General features: G+C 37.9%; 1 protein-coding gene across 2 annotated transcripts in view; it reads right to left on the reverse strand.

Moving 5' to 3' along the window:
• Positions 1 to 18,865, reverse strand: part of UNC79 (unc-79 homolog, NALCN channel complex subunit) — a 136,533-nt gene that overhangs the window by 80,745 nt on the left and 36,923 nt on the right. For both annotated transcript variants that reach the window (XM_029284087.1, XM_015815694.1), the window contains 9 exons: positions 16,820 to 17,049; positions 15,957 to 16,128; positions 13,397 to 13,627; positions 13,011 to 13,201; positions 11,709 to 11,832; positions 10,497 to 10,637; positions 8,640 to 8,864; positions 3,875 to 4,102; positions 2,397 to 2,538 (listed from right to left, as the gene is read on the reverse strand). In XM_029284087.1, the coding sequence (XP_029139920.1) occupies positions 2,397 to 2,538; positions 3,875 to 4,102; positions 8,640 to 8,864; positions 10,497 to 10,637; positions 11,709 to 11,832; positions 13,011 to 13,201; positions 13,397 to 13,627; positions 15,957 to 16,128; positions 16,820 to 17,049 (1,684 nt within the window). The remainder of the gene's footprint in view (positions 1 to 2,396; positions 2,539 to 3,874; positions 4,103 to 8,639; positions 8,865 to 10,496; positions 10,638 to 11,708; positions 11,833 to 13,010; positions 13,202 to 13,396; positions 13,628 to 15,956; positions 16,129 to 16,819; positions 17,050 to 18,865) is intronic.

An 18,865-nucleotide genomic window follows, 5' to 3' on the forward strand; every position in this document is an offset into this window, starting at 1 on the left:
GAGGCAGGTTGTTCCACTGGTTAATTGTTCTCACTGTCAGGAAGTTTCTCCTTAGTTCTAGATTGCTTCTCTCCTTGATTAGTTTCCACCCGTTGCTTCTTGTCCTGCCTCCAGGCGCTTTGGAAAATAGCTTGACTCCCTCTTCTTTATGGCAACCCCTGAGATATTGGAACACTGCTATCATGTCCCCCCTCGTTTTGTTTCCATAGTGTAAAACTGGGAAAACCATTAACTACATAGTTCTGATTCTTTGTAAGTTTAGACACAGCATGATATTTAAGTATTTTTCCAAGTTCTTCACTGTTGGTTTACAGCATATTTTCTTGACTTCTGGTTCCTTTACTGTTGAAAGTTGATTATAAAAAGCAGAACTCATACACTATTTAAGTATCTTCATTGCCATTCTAAGACTGATTACTATACTTGTCATTAGTTTGGTCTCATTTATGGTTAATAGTCCCATTTTCTTTCACTACCCTCCTTGACTTTCATCACTAAAGCTTGAAAATAATTTTCAATTTCTGAAGCCAGCTGGAACATCTGACATCTTCTGCCTCTCTGTGTAGGGCTCTAATTTGTGCTAAATGATCTTAAGCATTGCTAGCATGGTGAAATTAAGAATACGGAATAATATCAACATATGCTTTGTTGGTTCTCCTTTTTTAATATTGAAATATAGGTTGACCTGTTCCAATTTGTTGGCTGCTATGTTCTCTAGATCTGCTGGCATACTTTGGATATGATCTTTACAGATTCTTCTTCAGTTGCTTGGAATATTTCTATAGCTATTCCATAAATTCCTGTATCCTTCTGATTTTCACATTCATTCTTAGCAACACATTTAATTTCATGCTACAGTTCTTTTGGTTCTCTATATATGAGATTCAGAACTTCAAAGTGATTTCTGATGTTCTCCTTAAAACTGGTGGTTATATGCTCAAGATCATAAATGGAAACTAGTTGGCTTTTTTCTTTAGCTTAATTGGAAGCTTTCATATGAGCAGTTCATGATCTCTTTCACAGTCAGCCCCTGGCCATTTCTTTGCTGTATAACTGAGTTTTCTACTTCCCTGGAGCAATAATATAGTCAATTTGAGTTCTGTAAAATCAATCTGATAAAGTTCACATACATGGAAATCATTCTGATTACAAGCAGTCCTCAACATATGACCATAATTGAGCCCAGAATTTCTCTTGCTAAGCAAGACAGTTGTTGAGTTTTGACCCATTTTACAATAAACAGTTGTTAAATGAATCACTGCAGCTGTTAAGTTAGTAAAGTGGTTGTTAAGTGAATCTGGATTCCCCATTGACTTTCCTTGTCAGAATGTCACAAAAGGGGATCACATGACTCTGGGATCCTGCAACAGTCATAAATACATGCCAGTTGCCAAATTCTGATCACATGACCATGAGGATGCTGTAATGGTCGTAAGTGTGAAAAATGATCATAACTGACTTTTTCAGTGCCATTGTAACTTCAAATAGCCCCTAAAAAATGGTTGTAAGTCAAGAACTACCTGTATTGGAGCATTGTGTCAGCAATGCAGAAATCATTGATAAGTTATTTTCCTGCTTCATCTCACTTTAGCAAGCCTTACACTTGCTTGCTAAAGTGAAAGTTCAGCTACACTTTCCTTCATAGTTATTGCTGATGTTAGCACTTCAATCTCTAATCACAAGCAGCACATCTTGCTTGGATCTTCTGCCAGTTTCAGATTGAACTTGATTATAAAGCCAATGATTGCACTATACTCAAATACTGTCCTTGCTATGCCCTTCCTATAAAAGCAATACTGTTCCTACTTTGTTTTTGTGTTCTGAAAAGTAAGTTCTGACTGTCCAATTGTGTTCCATTTAATTTAATTGATGTCTAAGTTGTCAATGCAGTCAATTCATTTCATTTTTCACTATGCTGAGAATGGGATTGGTTCACATGCTCTATTCCAGGGGCCTAAAGGATGTTACTGGTTTCTGGAGGGGAATTTTCTACCTTTCTGGCAGGGCTTGGAAAACCACTGGTAGGGCTTGGAAAACCACTGGTAATGGAAGGCTAACCTGCCATTAGAATGAATGATCTCAAGATGCCTCTCTGGGGCTAATCTCAGTTGATATCATTATTTATTAAAGGGAATGAATATATATATACAGAGAGAAAGGGGGGGAGGGAGGGAGGGAGAGGGAGAGAGAGAGAGAGAGAGAGGGAGAGAGAGAGAGAGAGAGAGAGAGAGAGAGAGAGAGAGAGAGAGAGAGAGAGAGAGAGAGAGAGAGAGAGAGAGAGAGAGAGAGAGAGAGAGAGAGTGTCATGAGACTGAGGTAAGTTATAATAGGTATTGGCCATCTATCAATTTTAATCATTATAGTATTTTAACTTTAATGTTTTAAAAAAATAATACCTGTATTTTCTGTTGCTTCTGTGTGGTTCCCTGGGTTTTGTCCTTGCTCTTGGGCAGATTTGTTTTTTGCATCCCCTTCGGTTCCTATAATGAACTCCGGTTTGGAATCAAGAAGACTGTCCTCTAAGTTATCTGTCGGTTCCTTCAAATACAAATAATGTTCAGTATCCACATGTACATATTTCAGGGCAACATACAGTCAAGTGCCAGGGAAGTCTGGAGATTCAGGCAGTTCAAATGAATATAAAGGTTTACTGCAAGCTTAAACTCTCTACAAGAATCTGAGCTACTAAAGGTCAAGGGAAATTTGCGGGAGTTAAGAATAGAAAGGAATTTAAGGTGGGCTGGACTTAGATTTCTTGTGGGTGCGCATGAACACATGACTGATGGTGATTTTGACCCCTCCCTCAAGCTCAGCGTCATCTCCTACAAATACTTTACATACAGAACTAAGACTAATCAACAGATACTAGACCTTTCAATTTTATCTTTTGCATATTTTTATAACCATCAACCAGACAAGAAAGCCCTACAAGAATTATGTCTCACCCTTCACAAAGTTGACATTTATAAACTGCTATGGCTGAGAGTCAGAGTAGGAGAAGCAACCATGTTTTAAACAATTTGTAATAATTGTGTAAAAATTGTTTACTATATTTCAACGTCATTATATCGCATCCCACTTTCACTGAGTTTTATTGTTGTTTGTAATCTTTGAACAAAAATAGGATCCTTGCCTTTATAGGTAATCCTCGACGTACGGTCACATCTGAACTCAGAATTTTGGTCATAAGTCATTGTGGTAATAAATCAAGTCACCACGTGTCTGGACTTGATTTTTATGGGCATTTTTATTGTGGTTGTTGAGTGAATCACATTGTCATGAGTCCAAATCCAGCTTATCCAACAGGCATTTTTTTGGATGGAAAAGAAGTTGCAAAACACAATCATGTAACTGTGGGCTGCTGCAACTGGTCATAAATATGAATCAGTTGCCAAGTGCCTGAAATGTGACCATGGGAGTGATGCAGAAGATATAACTTCAAGGACAGGTTGTAAGTAACTTTTTTGAATCCATTGTAACTTTGAACAGTTGTTGAGCAACTAAATGTAAGTTCAGGATTTTTTCACTATTAAGGTAAAAAAAATGATGACCTTCCAGATGTTCCTGAATTATGTACATCTCCCAGCAGCCTTACCAATCTAATAGTAATTAAATTTAGGAACTGTAGCAACATCTGAACAGTGATAGTTGCTCTTCTATACCCTTTTTAGTTGCTGTTGAATGGGGCCTTGAGAACTTGAAAGCTAATACACCCATTGGATTTCTATGTAGATTTTTGCACAAATCAAATGGCATATTGTATATTCAACATATGGAACACAGAAGGCAAAATATCACAGTCATGACCTAGATATATAAATACAATAGAAATTTTTCTGGATACTTTTTTAGATCCTTTCTTTAATTTGCTTACCACCAGTCTGATTTCTTCTTTGGGGGCTAATCTTTCCAAGAGTTCACAAGCCAGCTGATAGCACAAGATACTAGATTGGCACAAATTGCATTCTACTGCCTTCTCATCTTTTTGACAAATATGGGAGCCACCCCAGGGGGCCTGGAATACATTGTTGATGATAGAAATTATGTCTTTGGAAATGCTGTTCTCCAAGCCCAAGGTAATGCCATCATCTTGTAATTCCATCTGAAAAACACATTTTGGGAGGAATTATTAACAAAGTAATTGATATAGAAATATTGGCAAAGGGTAAAATCAATAGAAGAGTACCCTCTTAAAGGTGCTTTTAATGTATTATTGAGATTATGTCCTATCTTTTCTCTGGGAGCTCAAGAAAGCATACATAATACATTTCCCTCCAATTTTACTCCACAACAACTTTGTGTACTGGATTACATAAAGAGAGACCACATTAACCAACCCCCCCCCCACACACACACACACTGAATTATCTTCCATGGCTTTGTATGTATTTAAATTTAGGTCATCCAAGCCCTGGTCCAACTAACTAAATTAGTCTACTAACTAATATACAACAGCACATCAGCTTTTAAAAGCTCCATGTATTTGAATAGCTGTTAATAGCCAATGTAGTGAATGTTAGATGGACATAACAATGGGTTTTCCCAGTTAGGAATATGGCTTCTGTATTCTGCACTAACTGTATCTTTGAAATCATCTTCAAAGATAGCCCCATGTAGGACACATTGCATTGAGCCCCTCTATGTGGGAGATGGGTGTTTAAGAATGTTGACAAATAAATCGTCCAGTTGAGTAGTGATTACAGTGTGGTTATGGGTCACCAAGATCTTACTATTACATTTATGTCTTGTCTTTATATCTTGTCTATCTTTTGTGTGTTTACAATATTGCACATGGGAAGTCTGCCTGATTTTTATCCTCATAACAAACTGGTGAGACAGGTTGTGCTAAGACCTAATAGTTGTGTCAAAAAAAATCACCCCCGTCAATTCTATTGTTGAATGGGAATTTGAACATGAGACTTCCCAGGCCCAATCCATCTCAATGCTTATCATTAATTAGATTTATTATAGCCACCCACTACAAAAGAGTCTAACTAAATCACATTGTCTCTTATTGTTCCAGTTCTTCTTGTTCTTGTTCTAGCTAGTGAATAAATTAATCAGACATCTATCTGACTTGAATTCAGATTAAAAAGATTGTATATATAATATTTTTGGCATATGAATGCAGCACGGATTCCATGGCACTCATCTCCCAAAACTGGCATATACAATATGTTCAGACAAATCATAATATACAACATACAGATGAGAATTATAAAACTGACTACTTCTCCATATTAAAAATAAAGCCTGTATGAATCACTGTGATTCACTGTGATTCAATTTCAGTTTGAAATTGTTAAAACAGGTATGATTCCGTTTGAGTTGCAGTTTGACATTCAATTTTAAACTGATTAAACTACTTTGAGATTGTTGATTCAATCTTTTTATAGGATTCATTATAACAGGAAAACATTAAAATAGTTGAAGCTGCTTTGATAGTCTGGAAAGAAAATTATAATAGTAAAGATGGTAAAATTTTCAGCAATTGGCAGCATTTAGCACTAGCCTTGTCTGGATCTGGATGCCAAATAGAGCCAGGTTTTATTAATATATAGGTAGGGAACACCAGAGCTGTAGACTAGATTGGTATATTGGAAAAAAATATCCCATTTCTATATTGCTCCACAGAAAACTACATGATTTTGTTTGCTAAGTCATCAGGAGCTGGACTTTTTTTTTTTTTTTTTGGCAGAGATGAGGAAAAGACAGGACAGCACCCACTACATTTTACAGGAAAGAGCTCAAATGATTTGGTCATATCAGTGCAGAAAATGTCTTACGGTAGTTCTTATTTAAGCAACCACAATTCAAACCAGCAACTTGGTCATTAAGCAAGATGTCCCTAAATGAAAAAAATCATGTGACTAGAACTATTACTTTACTTCAGCATTGCATTGCTTTGTTTTGCAACATCAGGATACTACCCCCAAAAAAAGCTGGATGAGCCAAAATGGCAGGGTTTCTCATGAAGAAGCTAGCTAAAAGGACAAATTTTATAGCCCTTTTCCCCCACTACCCTACCATTGGGATACTCATCTGGCACTGGGATAATTAGCAAGAAGAGAATGTTTGCATTTACGTGCATTGAAGAGGAAGGGATAAAAAGAGAGTAAGCAGGCACACAATAGGGCAGTGATGGCGAACCTTTTAGAGACTGAGTGCTCAAAAACTGCCCCCTGCCCCCGCTTCGCCTCCCGCCTGCCCCCTGCCCCACCCACCCACAGGGCCACACACCGCCTCCATGGCCCACTGCAGCAGATCATCCAGGCAGCCCCTGCAGTGCCATGGCAGCCATGCCCTCTACCCACACCACGCAGCATCATCTGCACGCTATGGGGCGTGAGGGCGGAGTCTTGTCCCTGCTGCCCGGCTATATCCTCGGCTGTGCTGCTCTGTGCAGGCCGTGCCCAGGGGCACCTCTCCTCCAGGGGGGCTGCTGATGAGGAGGGGGCCATGGGGGGAGGCGGGACTGGGGCAACGGTGCGTGTGCCCACAGAGAGGGCTCCGAATGCCGCCTCTGGCACACGTGCCATAGGATCGCCACCACTGCAATAGGGAATACACTTCAAAAGGAATACTTTGGTGCCAGCTGTTTGCCTTTAATGTAAAACTGATTAGGATTTAGTTAGTTTCAGGCAGCAGCTGCCAGCCAACTGGGTTCTAATCAACTAATTAAGAATACAGAGCTGAGCTGGTTAACTTGTCCTTAGCACTTTTTAGGGAGTGAGAGAAAAGCAGCTCAGGAAGACACAATTTTATTTAGACAATCTCTCCACTCTGGGGTGGTGATGGGTCAAGCCAGGGCAATGTGTACTAATTAACTGTAATGGTAAACACAGGACAGAGAGAAATTGCTGCTGTAAAGGTCATAAATACAGGATTGGTTGCAAAGTTACTTTTTCATCACTATTGTAAAAGTGAACAGTTGCTATCCGATAAACAAGAATTATTTGTATTCCAGTTTCAAACAAAAGCTATAAAAACTATTAAAGTTCTTGCTTGTCCGTTTCCTTTTTTTAACATGACATTAATGTCCACTGGCTTTCCCTTCCTTAAGGGCCTCCCCTAAGGAGTTAGCTTTGCTGCCTCCAATTCCTGCATTTAGCAGAGCTACAATACTCTATAATATCTGGCTGGTAAGATTCATTCCTCCTGGGAAGGCTCACCCCCAACTTTGGTTTCCTTTATTTCAGGCTGGGCAGGACACATTGGCAAGGCCTTTTCTGGATGGAATTGAATTGTATCAGGGCTGTGCCTTACTGGTAACACTCTTAGTTAATTAGCAGAGTAGCAAAACCAGACTAGCATTGCCAGAGATACACAGACCATACAGAAGGAAATTAGGGTAGAGATGATTAGCCACCTGATTTGATTTGCTGTGTAACAGTAGATCTGCTTCAATCTGTAAATCTGTTTTGACTGGGTAATTCCACTGAAGCTTCATTAACTAGAAGTATGTATTTGAAGTAATCCACAGTCCTTCTAAAAGATGCATGAAGAAAGCTGTAGGAAGTTTTGATAGGGAAACAGTCAATTGAGCAATTGACTATTTATATCCTGAATGCTGCATCTCCAAAGGATTAACTGCTTTTATTGAATTTTGAGCTGAATATAGGATTCAGCTCCTCAAAGTTGCCTCAAACTGCGATATGAATGCCATATAAATTTAATAAACAACTAAACTAAATATAGATCTTTGACTCAGATTCAAATTCTTGACAGTATGTTGTGTGAAATCAGTAATTTTCAATCAATATTTATCAATTACACTACATATCCATCCAACATTAGAGCAGAGGTTATTAATGATCCTTTTCTAGCTCTCCAGAAACCCTCCACCCAGGCATCAAATTAAATAGTCACAGAATCTCATGAATCTGTGATATTCTCATTTGTTAAAATATCTGGGCTATTGTACCATGGATCATGGTGCCTATCAGCTGGGAAAGTTAGTATGGTTTTAGTTTCTTGGGTTCACCAAAAGGCCAAGAGGACTCACCCAGGCCTAGTGAACTCTTTTTTCTTTTCTTTTTTACAAATTTTATTGAATATACACTTTAAAAACAGAAGTGGACATACTTCAACCTCCCTGACTTCACCAATGCTATTAGTATTACCTTATGTTACAGAAAGAAAATCAGAAACTTAAAATATATTCTTTAACAGGACAAAGTATAACAAACTGTGCGTGTAACATCTGTAAAATTTTTGCTAAACCATCTTTCAATCGTCAGCAATTATATTTACATATCTTTCAGTTGTGCCCTAATGTAAGTACTAATAAGAAGTCCTTATAATGTCAACTAGTCAATCGATAACCGCCTCAGCGATCCTCCTTATCTCTAACCAATCGTACAAATTTTTCCAAATTTCGTAATACTCTGTTTCAGTTTTATTTTTAATCTCTAGAGTTAACCTGTCCATTTCAGCGCAGGAAGGCCTAGTGAACTCTTGACACCAAAAAGTTTGAATACCACTGAATCTTTCTGGATGCATATAAATAATCGCTGGCTTGCAAATTGGCACCAATATAAAACACTAAGAGATTCTTTAAAATGTTCCCAAACAAGATATGGTTATATCTGGATTCTATTACTGACCATGTTTACAATATTGGGATGTAGATTATTTACCTGTTTCAAGATGAGATCAAACATCAGGATGAAACAACTCAAATTCATTTCATCATCATCACTGTCAAAGTCAATGGCCTTTCCTCCTCCAGGGTGTCCAAAATTTTTGAAAGGACTGCGGAAAGGGCTATGCACGGGGCTGCGAAATGGACTCTGAAACGGACTTGGGAATGGACTCAGTGTATTATGCTGAACTCTGCGTCCTGGATCGGAAGCAATGCTCACCTAGAGGGAACCAAATAACTAAAATAACATACGAAACAGAATTCCAAGCGAGCTCCTATATGCTTAATTTAGGAAAATACATTTATTTCATGACAGAAATGTGCAGAAGACACATTTTTTCCCAGCATGAAGATACAGTGTTACCTGCTATTAACAAAGCAGTCATAAAAGCAGAAAAACATGATTTAATAACAACGGGGTCATGGTATTCCAAAATATTTTTCAGATATCCCATTTAGCTGTTTTAGCAGCCACTGAATTGTTCCATTCATGACTGATGGAACAGTTAAGTGGCACAAATTAGGTGCATCTTAAGTCTTAGTAAAATGATGCGACAAACAGCCAAACTACATTTGACATATCTAAAGGAGCATCCTTTCTCGTGTATTTCTCTCCAAGACCTAAAAGATGCTTGGTACCCTTCCATGAGAATATATAGTGATGAAGCATCTCCCCCAGGGAGTTCTATTGTCTTTTTGGGGCAAGGCAAAAACAATTTTATTAAAACTTTTACTGTTAAATCTTAGTTTGTTCTAATGCAGGGGAGTCCAACCTTGGCAACTTTAAGACCTATGGATTCTACTGACAGAATTCCCCGTTTTAATCCTTCTTTTTAATTGGAGTGACCACATTTGAGCTATAAAAATCCAGACAATCATAAGATGGTAACAGAGGGGTGCATAAAAGTTCTTTTCCTACCATCTAGCAGTCTACAGATTTTTGCAGTTCTAATATTTCAATCATTTGAATCACCCTGATTTCTGCTATCCAATTGCTGGTTTAATTGTTTTAATTGCTTATTTAGCCTACTGAGTTAAGCAGTTTATGTTTTATTACAAACTTTTTATATAGGTTTAAAATACCCATAGACACCTCTATTTGGAAGGTTAACATATACAGTTTAAACATGTTTAAACAAGCAGGAAGCGTTTTCCCAAAAACTAGTTTAGGTCTTGCCAGGGGGATATAGTTCAATATATTTTATATTTATATTTTACAACCCTCCAACTGAAATTACATTGAAACGCTCAGAATCCTTTATAGTTGGCCATGATAACTAAGACTGATGGAGGGACAATCCTTTTTTCATACCAGAACTTTTTAACACCTACTGGTGTCCCATCAATTTCATGCTTCCACACTTGCTACTTGCAATATTTGCAGAATTCATTATACCCTCTATTGGAATTTTTTCTCCCTATACAAATAATATGAATAAGGAATGGAGGGATCTAGACTGGGACTGCAGCAGATAGAAAATGACTAAGCTTTCACTCCTAATAATTAATGTCCTAATCTAGGTCAAAGACCTAAATTTGCTATTTAATGGTTTTTTGTAAATAAATAAATAAATAAATGTACATAACTGCCAATTCTATGAAAAAGCATCCTGTCTACTTTGAACCTGATTCCAAATGCATTTATTTACAATGAATAAATTTATAATCTTCAACAGAGCTTCCTGTTAAGTAACCAAGTTCAGTCTTATGCTTAACTGCAGGCTCAGCCCCGTTCATTTCAAAGGACTTCAGTTTAATCACACTTCATTTTCACTGATTGCACCTACTGACTTAGTCAAAAAATAAATGCAAAGTGTATTTCCTGTTATAAAGGAAATTGATAATGAATTACCCTTCGAGCTGCAAGATTCCCAGTTATCTCACTGACTCTCGATTTTCTTTGATTTGCCAGTTCTTTCACAGAATTAACACCATCAGAAAACATACTGATCACCAACTGAAGTGGAACTACAATGTCTAATTCAGATAACACCTGAAAAAGAGGAAGAAGACAGTGTTCTCAGGTTCAAGTAAAAACTGAAGTGTTAGTGTATATTTTAGAAACTAGGTCAAAATGAAAAGTGAACTTAAAACATGCATTTAATTTAGTCCCTATACAAATTAAGATCTAGAGCAGGGGTAGTCAACCTTGGCTCTTTTATGACTCGTGGACTTCAACTCCCAGAATTCCTGAGCCAGCTGTGCTGGCTCAGGAATTCTGGGAGTTGAAGTCCACAAGTCATAAAAGAGCCAAGGTTGACTACCCCTGATCTAGAGCGTGGGAGTTGAAACTGTAGTTGTGGAATTTATGGACTGAATCTGTGTGATATCAACTGATGATGTTTGTGTGAGGAGATTGATCTAGGCTTACCGGTAGTATGATATATTAATTGTGCCATTGAAACAAAGATTTATGGTTTAGCAAAACATACAAACCCATTTTTTATTATTTATTCAACAAATCAAAGTCAAATAATCATGGCTTAATATATGTGAAACCAGCTTCTGCTTTTAGGTTGGCTTCCTCAAAGAGACTCTTAATGCAAGTCACCTAAAATTGTTACTGAAGCCTTAATTTCTTAAATGTACATCTTTCTGTCATGACAAAACCTATGTATAGAATGACCACATTGCTTTCTAACCAGACGCAATCAAATGCTGATCTGCTTAGCCTCTGCATCAGATGCCTCTGTATGATTTCTTGAGACTGTATTAATTTCATAACAGGTGGCAAGGAAAAGGAAGTAAGGGTACAAACCTTGTAAGGTATTTTATGAGTTGAACACTGAAAACGTCTCACAAATCACAAACCTTGATCATAGGTAGCGCCAAGACAATAATAATAGAAGCCACCTACTGTTTGCTTGGGATATTGCTTGGGATACTAATTAATACTAATAATTTAAAAACATGATAGAAAAATTAAATAATTAGTAGGATTAGTACGGTATATATTAAAATTTTGTTGATGCACACAGTCAGTACTATCTGGGAACTATGTCCAATCAACACACTGGAATGTGCTTCCATAGGATGACTTGAGCAAAGATATGTCAGCACTCACATGAAGCCAGAGTAGAGCTTGTTCTTGTACAGAGGATGGATATCCTGTGAATCGACAGCTTATGAAGCCAAACATTTCCTCCAGAGAAAAAGGGAGTGGGCATAGCTCAATATCAAACATTTTACTACAATGCACAAAGACAAAAGATTGATTAGTAGGTTCTTTAAGATGGCTGTCAGAAAGAACAAAGGCTGCCCACAAAAAAATAAAAATGAACTTAAAACCTGAACAGGAAAACATTACATATATGTAAAGGTTCTATGTCATATAGCAGTAGTTTTTACTGGAATAAATTCCAAATGAGACTATGCCAATTGGTGGTCATTAAAAGAGCAAATAGTATTATGGAGTTTTGAAAAGAAATAAGATTATGTAAGAAGATTCCATGAGAAGCATGAAGTGGAGAGTGAAAATGTTTGACATATATGAAAGAATGGAGAAGAATTTAGAATGTCAATTTAGAAAGAATGTTGAGGCCCCTTTAATCCAAACTTTGATCACTGCAAATAATATAGAATTATAGCTCTTTCTCTTTATGACTTTCCACCTTTGCTCAAATATCTCCATGAAACAGGACCATCAGTCCTATAAGCTATGGTAGTGAACATTCCTGACCATTAGGAAGTTTAAAGTTTTATAATTCCCTCTTTAGAAAGTAACATAATTATATAATTTATGGATGCTTATATTGCCTTTATTTACATTTGTAAACCATTCTGAACTGATAATGAAATGGGAAGGAATTCAAATATATAAATATATATATCAGCATCTCTTGCCACACTCAAAATCAAGGTGTGATATATCGACTACTGCAACTCTTTGACTGCCCACCTTTTTTAAAAAGATGCAAATAAAGATTACACAATACCATGAAGAATTATGGTTTTAGGTGCCTGCTCTTCTACAACTTGGAATTTTATTGATATATCAATATCAAGAACTAATATTCAACCTATAAGTTCCTAAATAACATTCACATGCCTCCAAGACCTGAATCACTGTAATCAAACCTTTGGCTAGGGAGCAATTTCAAGAGGTTTAGAATTTGAAAGTGCTTCCTTGCCATTCAAACTTTGGGCCCAATCCAGTAATGATGTTTATGGAAAAAGCAACTGCATTTTCTCCAAGGGCTTGAAATTTCATATATGTTACAGAACATATTTCATGCCTGCATTCCACTTATAAAGTTGCAGTTTAGATACAGTATATAAGGCTTGGATTTCTGTCTGAAAATTTAATAATATTTAAGCTTCAATTCCTCCAACAGGACTTAAAAAGACTGCATATTGTTCCATTTACCTTAATACTTCCCTGAATTCCTTCAGTTGATTGTCTGGCACTTCAGTCTTGATGGCTTCCAGCCATTCTGGCATAATACAGTCCCACACAGGTTGGTTGATTACATTGTACGGAATTAAGCAGAGGATCCGATTCAGACCTTCCTTTAATTGTGTCACAGTGCTACATGACTTATCCCAATATCCACCTACCTGAGGGCATTGCCAAGGGGGGAAAAAAGGCTGTATTAAATGTCATATAGCAAGTCATATGGTACTGAAGGCAACCAGCATTACATTCTCTTTTTGTGTACAACAAGCACTCAAAATATTAAACACTGTAATAAACACTGGATCTAAGCAAGTTTATTTGTGACACCGCTATAAATCAAGAACTACAGTTCTTACCCTTGCAAACTCCATTGGTTTAGGAAGAAGGCACATCACCATGACATCAAATCTGACATCACACACAGTTTTCAGCCATTTAGTGACAAATTGGGGTTTGAGTTTCTCCACTAGGCTGCCAACTTCATCATCCATCATATACGCTGTGGAGTGGAACCACTGGAAAACCATGCTGACGAGACGAGCCAAACTCTCTGTAGGAGTGTTCTCGCTAGGGGTGCAGAGGCTAACCTGCAAACAAAATGTTCTCAGTTTTTCTCTTTCTCTTGCAAATTGCCTTGTGGAAAGACAAGAAACAAGTGTGCTTTCAGATGGATTGACTAACCAAGGCACACAATCTTGGGGGGAAAATACTATTCTGCTGCTATCAAGCTCAGCCAAAAACATCGGGAAAGCAATAGATAAACATTTAAACATAAGTAATGGAATTGTATACAACTACTAGCATGTATTTGTTCCACTAGCATGTATTTGCGACTTATCGATTAAAGGGTTCAAAACGAGATTCAGATTCAGTTTCTAACAGATCCTTGTGCAATATTCCAATGTGATCAACTCCAGACAAAATTATCTTATTTTCATCTACATTCAGCACAGATTATAGTCCTTTTGACCATCTCTTATTTGTTCTTTGGTTTAATACCATCCCCTTTAAGAAGTTGTTTAGCTGTCGTTTATCCTGACTATTAAGAAACATGTCTGATAAAAAGGTATGCTTCTCACATTCCTACTTCAGCTATGCAGACTACATATTCAGGAATCCATCTATAGATCAATTCCCATTGTTAACAGATTGCCATTGATACTATTGTATATTGAGGGACTTTTGATTAACTAAGCATTTTTGTTGTGGAGCCTATACAGCAGTTCCCTTTTCATCTAGTTCTTTCTGTTCCTCACAGGTTATACAACACTACTTTTTTCTCTTGCTCCATGCAATTGATCACTGTCTTGCATTTATTTGTGTATATAAAATAGAAAAGAGACTGCTGAAAAAAATTATCAGCAAGAAACACAAACTTTTCAGGCTATAAACTATATAAAACTGCCAAGGTCATGTCAAAGCTACATTTAACTTTAGTTTTATTAAACCATATTTAATATATATCATCTTGAACCATATACCATTACAAATCTGTGGCAATTAATGTGGGGAATACATTTGATCCTGATGCCTGAAACCATGTTATTCCAAAGACCGGGGGAGGGCATGTATCTTTGCCCCCTAAGTGCATCCCTAAAATTTTGCCAACTTTAGATCCTTCCCTTGAATTCATTCCTATAGAAAACAGGAATGGCTTTGTATATACAAAAACTTGGTATCTACAAAAATCTAAACCAAGATGCTGCAAATGATCGAACGAGAATTAGGTGGATATTTTTTAACATCTTTATGATAATACCATTATCTTTTTGACTAAACTTTAAGCTGCCCAGAATCATTCTGGAGTCAGATACTTCTAAATCTTAATCATCATCACCACCACCACCATCATCATCCACTATGGTGTCCTCCAGAAGTGATAAACTGAAGTTTCCAAAATGCTATATGGGAACTTGGGAGTTGTAGTCCAACAAAGCGTATTAGAATAACGCAAATTCAATTTGTGGGTGATACATTTTTAGTACCAGTCAAGTTGACAGAAAAGCTTTTGAGCTCTCCAGAAATGTTCTTTAGTCAGGGTATTACAAAAAGACAGTTCAAAGATGAGAAGAGTGAACTAAACTTTTAAGAATAAGAGATTATATTGACACATATTTCCCCCAATAGATAAAACCAAAATAAGCACTGCACTGAGAAATAGTCTTAATCCCATAACAACTGATCAATAGCTAAGCGGGGGAGCAGCTGCATTCACAGAACATTACAAAGCTAGTCATATCTGTTTGCTTTTAGTTTATATGGACAAAATGGACAGAATTCCTCACATGTAAGTGTTTGGTGAGTTGCTCATTTGTAATCCCCTAGAGCAGGGGTAGGCAACCTCGGCTCTTTTATGACTCGTGGACTTCAACTCCCAGAATTCCTGAGCCAGCTATGCTGGCTCAGGAATTCTGGGAGTTGAAGTCCACGAGTCATAAAAGAGCCGAGGTTGCCTACCCCTGCCCTAGAGTCATCATTGTTCAAAGTATACATCCATGTGTTTGTTTTGCTGCGGTCATGCATATTTTTGAGGTTTTATTCTAATCTATAATTCTATAGTCTGCTGTTTATGAAGAGACCTTTGCCAGATATTATGCCTTCAAACCAAATAAAAAATGGGAAGAACAAGATTCTGTGATCCCCTCATATTAGGAAAACAAACATCAGAAACCACGAACTTTCTCTATTCATGGAGATTTAGAAAACCTGGTCTCAATTCTACAGATCTGCTAGCCCTTCAGCTCACATAATCTCCAGACAGCAGTAGACATTGGGAAGACTGGCTATGGATGATGGGATTAAAGTCCAGTGTACCTGGAAGGCACCATATTTGGAAAGACTGTTTTAATCTCTGAGATGCTTCTAATAATTCTTCTAGAATTTTACTCTAAAGGAAAGGGAGGAAAGCACACCTACCAGGAACCAGATTCCAAATTGGCTCAGAAGCCGCTGATCGTGCTTGTCATCGTCTTTGTTGTCAAAATCCGTGTTGTCCAAAGAATGGTGAGAGGAAGACAGGCCCAGCTGCCTCCTGCGATTGAGCTCGTACTCTCTTTGCTCAGCATGGAATTCCGCCTCTTTCAGCAGGCTAAAAGATGAAGAACATCTAAGATGAACTCCAAAACCTCAACATGAATTCACTGTGCTAACCTTTCAGTGTCAGTGACAGAATCCAATTATATTTCATCTCTAGTTATCAACTATGGAAAACCCCATTTCTGCCTTCTCTGGATTCTGTCATACGATGAAGGGAAGGGGGTGAACAAAGGGGCTTTATGGCCCTCACTTCCTTCAGTATACTTCAAAGGGACTGGATGTGGATATCACCAAAAGGACTAACAATAACAATTGGGGCCATTAACTTTCATGTAATCCTTTCTGAAGTCTCTCCTCCCGGCAGTGAGGAAAAGAGGGTGAGAATGTAATGCCTGGAACTGTCACTGGAAGAAGGGGGTGATGGGGTGGGGCTACTGGGGGATCCCTTAAAACCTTGAATGGGAGAGCTTGGACCCCAAGTCCTGTCTAGAATGCCTGCAACCAGTTTTCTCTTAATAAAGATGCCTGTTGGAAGAAATATTCCAAGAGTTCTGTCTTCTTAAGATGCAAAGTGGGGTGGGTCCTTATAGTCAGGCTGTGTGGCTTCTTGGACTGGAACCATGGGTGAGTCTGACTGAGCATTGTGGGTTCAATACATCTGGGCGATACCAATTGGGAAAGGCTGTAATAATGGAGGGCAGAAAGGAACGTTTGGCTGTATCAATTAAGCTGGTGAAGGTTACCTGATGACAGCTTCCACCGTACAGACTAATTCCTCAGCGCCGCATTCACGGGTATTGATAGGAGGTGGTGATGTCTGATAAAGGTGGGTCTCTGCTGTTGCCCCAACTTCATTGCTGTGATGATTTGAGTGGCATCTTTTGCAGTAACGCACTGGCCTGTTACCATGGCGACCACAGCATCCAGCAGAGAAACATGTCACAACAGCCCTCCTAACATGTGAGCTGCAATTCTGCAAAAAATGAAAACAAAATAAATGTGACACAGAAGTAAAACTCAACTAGCTGACAGTCAAAGAAATTTACATTTAAAACACTACCTTGGAATGGGTCGAAAAGGTGAGATACTCAAGAGAGTGGGGAAATGTAGAGTTCAGATGTGAGCTATCGGTAGTCCTTGACATATCATCACAATATAGCCCCAAATTTCCATTGCTAAGCCAGGTAGGTATTCAGTGAGTTTTGCCTCATTTTACAATCTTTCTTACCACCATTAAGAGAATCAATGCAGTTGTTAAGTTAGTAATATGGTTATTAAATTAATCTGGCTTCCCCATTGTCTTTGCTTCTCAGGTCACAAAAGGTGATCACATGATCCCGGAACCCTGCAACTGTCATAAATACATGCCAGTTGCCAACTGTCCAAATTTTCATCGCGCGACCATGGGGATACTGTAATGGTCGCGTGAAAAACAGTCACCCTTTTTAGTGCCGTTGTAACTTCAAATGGTTGCTAAATAAATGGTTATAAGTTGAGGACTACCTGTACTAGATTCTAAATTGTCACCCTTCTATTCAAAAATGGAAAACCAAGCTCCCAGTCCCAGTATTTAATCCTCTATACTGTTCCTTGTTAAGCCTATAAGACAGGGGTCCTCAAACCTGGCCACTTTAAGACTTGTGGACTTCAACTCCCAGAATTCCCCAGCCAGCAGCTGGCTGGGGAATTCTGGGAGTTGAAGTCCACAAGTCTTAAAGTGGCAAAGTTTGAGGACCCCTGCTATAAAAGATGGCTTCCTTCACCTCAAGGAGGGTGCTTGTTTGACCTTGAAACTGTAGGAAACTGGCCAAACACTCCAAATGAAGTTTCTGAGCACATGCAGACATTTTTAGCTTCTGAACTAGTTTAAAGCAAAGGTTATGGCCACTTTTCTGTTAGTCATTTGGTGGTTGTATTGTTTCATGAAGAAATTTTGAAGAGGTGCATAACCTGTGCCTTTGCTCAAGATCCACCTTCTGAAGATATGCATAATAGATATGCACCCATAATAGTATAGGACAAATATGCACCCATAATAGTATAGGACAAATATATTGTGGATAAATCATAAATCATCCATCACTTATAACTCTTGAAGAATTTTTGAGAGACAGAGAGAGACCTTGCCATTTGGATATTCAGCTCTTACTATATAATTTTACTACCAAGTTTTGGAGTTTTATTTTAAAACTTATTTGTCAAATTTATATAGCTGCCCATCTCACAAAAAGCAACTCTAGGCAGCGTATATCTGATCTATACAAATTCTGCTATAGATTTGTATTTCCATAAACAACTTATCCCAGTATATAACTGAGTCCAGCATCTGAGCCACCATTAAGTATTTGACTCCACACTCAGCAATTATTTTATGCCTGATCTTGTTGGTAGATTATGGAACTCTACTAAAAAAACATCTAGATCTCAAAAAAAAAATCTTCTCATCTTTGCATAACATGACAAAAAAAGGGAAAAAAAGGAAAAAGAAAGCAAGATGGAATTTCTTTTAACTTGATGTGCTATAAGATTCTGTCCTTTGTTTACAACTGTGAAATTCTGTTGCTATTGCTTGGCCCACCACCATGATCTCTACTTGAATCATAGAGGACAACCACAATATTTCAGACTTGAGCAAATAATCTTCTTTGGGGGAAATTGCCATCTAGAAGAAAAATAACATCACAAACATTCTTCCCTTCAGACTATATCTTTGTTTTGCTGGCCCCCTAAACTACCTTTGCTGTCACTATTCACTTCCACAGGCTTCTTGGTTTAGCAATTTTATATGA

This window comes from Protobothrops mucrosquamatus, unplaced genomic scaffold, assembly GCF_001527695.2.
Source record: "Protobothrops mucrosquamatus isolate PMUCROS unplaced genomic scaffold, P.Mucros_1.0 scaffold368, whole genome shotgun sequence".
Lineage (NCBI taxonomy): Eukaryota > Metazoa > Chordata > Lepidosauria > Squamata > Viperidae > Protobothrops > Protobothrops mucrosquamatus.